Source organism: Sciurus vulgaris (genome assembly GCF_902686455.1).
Source record: "Sciurus vulgaris genome assembly, chromosome: X".
Taxonomy (NCBI): Eukaryota; Metazoa; Chordata; class Mammalia; order Rodentia; family Sciuridae; genus Sciurus; species Sciurus vulgaris.
This window is the reverse complement of record NC_136471.1, coordinates 32,546,989-32,551,947: the sequence shown is the minus strand read 5'-3', so window position 1 is coordinate 32,551,947 and position 4,959 is coordinate 32,546,989. Positions and strand designations below refer to the sequence as shown.

Here is a 4,959-nt window from a genome sequence, read left to right as displayed (position 1 = left end):
GGGAGCAAGCATTCAGGAGCTCAAAGACCGCGCTCCCGGAGACGGCGGCGGGCCGCGAGCTCAGCCCGCCGGGGAGGAGGCGCCCTGGAGTCTCTTCTCCAGCAGCTGCCGGGATGCTCACAACTCCGGCTGCAGGGGCCGCAGGCTGGCTCCCACCCCGCCCACGCGCCTGCCCTCCGCTGCCCGCGCAGTGCGGGAGGCGGGGCTGCCGGGCTCACCTGGCCGTTTGGGGCGGGGCCGCCCGTGCCCCGGGGGATCTGCGGTGGCTGTTACCCGGGGTGCTGAAGCCCGGGTTGCCTTGGGGACTGGCTGGACCTCCCATCCCCCGGCGCCCCCCACCGCCCACGCGGGGGCCTTCCCCGAGCGTGCTCCCTCCCTCCCTCCCTCCTCCTCCTCCTCTCCTCCTTTGCTCCCTCCCTCCGAGCCCAATTGCTCAAGCTGCTTCCTTCCCCACCGCCGGCGCCAGTTCCTCTCCCGGTGGGGCCCGGGAAGGGCAACGAACGCTAGACACTGGAACGGCCGCGGCAGCAACAGTAAGACCATGGCCCAGTCCCGAGGGGTCGTGGGCCCGGTGCCCAGGACCTCTCGCGCGCGAACCGGGCTGAACCTGCGGAGCGCCCCGCAGCCCCGCCCCTCGAGAGTGGACCTCAGCAGCCTGGGCAGGTACCGAGGCAACGCCGCTGTCGCCGTCTCGCGGGAGTCCCCCTTCCATAGCTCGCTGATGCTCTCCGGAGCGGGCTCTGGGCGCAGGCGGGGAGCGCTGCGGGAGCTGCTGGGGCTGCAGGGGGCGGCTCCCGCAGGGTGGCTGTCGGAAGAGCGCACCGAGGAGCTGAGCCCTGGCGCGCCCGGAGGGCCAAGCGGGCCGAGCGGCAGCGGGCTGTGCCTGGAACCGCGGGAGCACGCGTGGATTCTGGCGGCCGCCGAGGGCCGTTTCGAGGTGCTTCAGGAGCTACTGGAGGCTGAGCCCGGGCTGCTGTTGCGAGGCGACCCGATTACGGGCTACACCGTGCTGCACTGGCTGGCCAAGCACGGGCGCCACGAGGAGCTCATTCTGGTGCATGATTTCGCCCAGCGCCGGGGACTGCCACTCGACGTGAGCGTCCCGGGCAGCGGCGGCCTGACGCCTCTGCACCTGGCGGCTCTGCAGGGCCACGACATGGTCATCAAAGTGCTGGTAGGCGCCCTGGGTGCTGACCCCACGCGCCGCGACCACAGCGGCCATCGGGCTTGCCACTACTTGCGGCCCGACGCACCCCGGAGGCTGCGAGAGCTGTCGGGTGCGGAGGATTGGGAGACGGCACGCGGCAGCGAGCGCAGCAACGCCAACAACAACAGCAGCGGCAGCGGCGGCGGCGGCGCTGTGTGGACGCTGAGACGGACCCCGGGCGCAGCGAACTGGACAACCATGGAGACAAAAACCCGAGCGGCTCCTCCAGCCAGAGAGAAGGACGCTGCGGGCAGCCGGGTGGCACAAATCCAGGGCCTTTTCCGCCATCTGTTCCCCTTCTTCCAAGATCGTTGAGGGCGACGGAGCTTGGAGGGGCCGCGACGCTTGGGGAGGCCTCCATCCTTCGTTGTTCCGGGTCCCACTGAAGGAGACGCGCCTTGGACACAGCGTGGGCCTGCAAGGGGCAGACCCCATCGGGGCCCAACTCAGGTACCTGTCCCAGGTTTCCTGCAGCCACCCGCCAGAGGCACCCAGGGCCTAGGGCAACCCCTGACCGAGAGAGCCGAGGACCAAGCCGGCCTGGCGTGGAGTCCCAAAGCTACCGGATGAGTTAGGAGCAGGGAGCGTGGTCACGTTTGGGAGAGGGAAAGTTAAGCCTTCCAGTAGCCGCTGCCCGGCAAGCGGAAGCGCTGAGTTTATTAGGAAACATTCACTAGAAAAATGAGTTAAGACTGCAAACCACTGACGCAGAGGGAACTCCTAACTGTATGCTTAACTCTGCCACTAATGAATCTCGCTGTGCGGGTAGAGGCGGTCCCTGGCCACCTGCTCTTGAAACTACTCAGGCCTTACCGGTACCTGTTTGTATCATGCATGACTTTTTAAGCATATTAAAGTGGAATATTTTTTCCTTTCATAAGACAAAGCTGTCCTTTGAGTGACTTTTTTACCCCCTTATTAACCACAGAGGGGGGAGTGGCATATGTTTGCAAGGTCAACCCACGGCCACGAGCTAGTGATCCAAGGGCAGGCTCTGGGTCTCATTCTCAGAGCAGATGGCCAGAGCTGTGCACCTGTGTCCTAGGCTGTCTTCAGGTCTGGCCTGGCGTGCAAGTCTCACCCTCGTGGACTTGTCGTGTAAGGAGGTCTAGGGTTTGTAAAAAGGAAAAGTCTACAAATTTGCATTTCTGATATTTCATGGTGAGTCATGTAATTTACTTGACCTGTGTCCTCCAATGAGACACACCCACTGGCACTTTTTTCCCCCAAGATAAGGCTTTCCTCCTCCGTGTTTTTAAAAAATCAAGTTTAATACACAAGTTGTAGTTTGGAAAATTGCTCCCATTCAGAAATAACGTGAATTAAACAGAACACCAGAGAGATGACTCGACCTGAAAGGAGGGAAAAGCAGTTGGTGGCTAGAGATCCATGCTGCCTTACAGAACAGTGAATTTTAAAAATAGCACTGTCTCTGGGGGCTTGGGGAACCCTTACAATGGACTGTTGCCCTCTCAGCCCAGTCCTCGAACATCAGGAGAAATAGCCATTACAGAATAGTCCAAAAACACCATGCTGAGCCCACTGACCCAGGTTTCCACCTCTTCCTGATGGGCCTGTTTGCCCCCTCCATGCTGGAAACTTCCTTGCCTTTCTTTGATAACCTGTTAGGTTTTTCTCATCCATGGGATGATCCAGACCCTTCCTATTGCTGTTTTCAACCTGCGCTATGTCTCTGGAAACTACACCTTAAACATATTTACACAGTGTAAGAGAGCATTTCCTTTTTATTCTTTGAAATAAACTTTTCTTTGATGGTTGAAGTGGGGATGCTGAGCAGTTCCCAGATTCTGGCGTTTGGCATTGGCATTAGTCCCCTCCACCCCTGTGACCACCTCCCCCTTGACAGCTGCCAAGGTGGTTTAGGCTCCCTGAAGGCTGTCAGGCAGGGCCTTCCTGCCACATGGCTGAGTCTCTGGGCTCCTGGTTTGGAAGGAAGATTGGTGTGTGTTGAGCATTCAAAGGACACTTATAACAGCCATCTCCTCTTTATAGGAAAAGTCTGAAGCTAAACATCTTAACTATTAGTAGATTTGGGGACCCGAGACCAGCATCTGCCTGGCTCTTTCCAAAATGAAAACCAAGTCAGCTGGAAGATTTGAGAGTGGCTTTCAATACTTTTTTCCTGTAGTCAGCTATTCTTCCCCACAGATTTTTCTCACCATGTGATATTGCCTAGCCTACCTCCTCCATGTAAAATTGAGGTTTGGCTGCAGAGGACAAACTCCCAGGCTGAAAACGCTCCGTGCTTAACATCAAGCCATTGGCATTTCTGGTATGCTTTTCAAGGCAAGACTGGTATGCTTATCCCAAGAGAAAGAACAAATTCCCTGAGAAACGTCTTTCCAGGGGAGTGAAGCAGAGTTAAGCAGATGATACAAAAGTACATTCTAGTGGCAGACAAGCGCGAAAAGGAGACAGAGCTGGACTGTGACGATGAGCACGAAGTTTGGGGGAAGGGAATGCTGAGGGAGCACTGAAGCAGGGGCCTGAACCAACCAGAAGTGCAGGGAAGCAGGGGAAGGTCAGGCCGGATCTGAAGTGGCAGGGGCAAGTGGGAGCTGGCCAGTGGATGGAGCAAGAGCCAGGAGTTGTAAGTGAGCCAGTTTGGCAGGAGGATGGGATCTGGGGAGTGGTGGATGGCAACACTGGAAAAGTGGATAGGGTCCAGATCACTAAGGGTCTTGAAGGCTATGCTGAAAGGGGGAAAATAGGTTTTAGCCAAAAGGTGGCTGGCAGTCATGGAAGTTTCTAAGCAGAAGAGTACCGTGAGGCTTTGGGAAGTCACTGGCAGTCACATGGAGGATGGATGTGCTAGGGGAGAACACTCGGTGCAAATGCATCACGAGCCATGTATTTCTGGAGCATTGCTTCAAGAAAAGTCGTACTTTGGTCTGAGACCCATAGGAGGGCAGTGCCTTTATGCTTTTCTTTCTCTTTCCTCTGAAACCTGTGCTCTAATGAAGCTTACCTAGAAGCCCCATGTGTAAAACTGACAATGTGGAGCTCCCCAGATTGAAGCTCATTGAGATCTCCTCTCCCCACCTGCTACCTCTATTTTTGTAAGGGCAGGGTTCTTGGAATTGAACCCAGATGCCCTTTACCACTGAGTCACATCCCCTGCCATTTTCATTTTTTAATTTTGAGACAGGGTCTCACAAAGTTGCTAAGGGCCTTGCTAAGTTGCTGAGGCTGGTCTCAAACTTGTGATCTTCCTGCCTCATCTTCCTGAGTTGCTGGGATTACAGGTGTGCGCCACCACACCCAGCTCCTTTTTTATTTTTTATTTTGAGACAGTGAAATGCTGTCTTTTTAAAACACAAAGATTTTGCTTTGTGTAAAGCATTGCCATTCAGAGATTCCCTAATTCCATACTAAATACATGTGTGTGCATATTGCAAACGTACATGAATATCACTTTGGGGATTAAAATTTGTAAATATGCAACTTACACTAGGGACATTACAACTGTTTCAGCATCAGTCTTTTATCTTGTTTGGTTTTGTTTTTTGGTATTGGGGATTGAACCCAGGGGTGCTTCATCACAGAGCCACATCCCCAGCCCTTTTTTTTTTTGAAATAGGTTCTCCCTAAGTTGCTTAGGGCTTCACTAAATTGCTGAGGCTGGCTTTGAACTTGGAATATTCCTGCCTCAGGCTTCTAAGCTGCTGGGAGCCACTGGGAGATTATCAGTGTTTGCACCACACCTGGTCCTTACCCTATTTTACAGAGAC

General features: G+C 55.3%; 1 protein-coding gene across 1 annotated transcript; it reads left to right on the top strand.

Annotated features, from left to right (window-relative positions):
- The first annotated feature begins 396 nt into the window (after positions 1 to 396).
- On the top strand, positions 397 to 4,563 carry SOWAHD (sosondowah ankyrin repeat domain family member D). Its single transcript, XM_079123432.1, has 2 exons — positions 397 to 1,694; positions 1,729 to 4,563. The coding sequence occupies exon 1, from the start codon at positions 542 to 544 to the stop codon at positions 1,520 to 1,522; it is 981 nt and encodes a 326-aa protein (XP_078979558.1). The 5' UTR covers positions 397 to 541; the 3' UTR covers positions 1,523 to 1,694; positions 1,729 to 4,563.
- Positions 4,564 to 4,959: the final 396 nt, after the last annotated feature.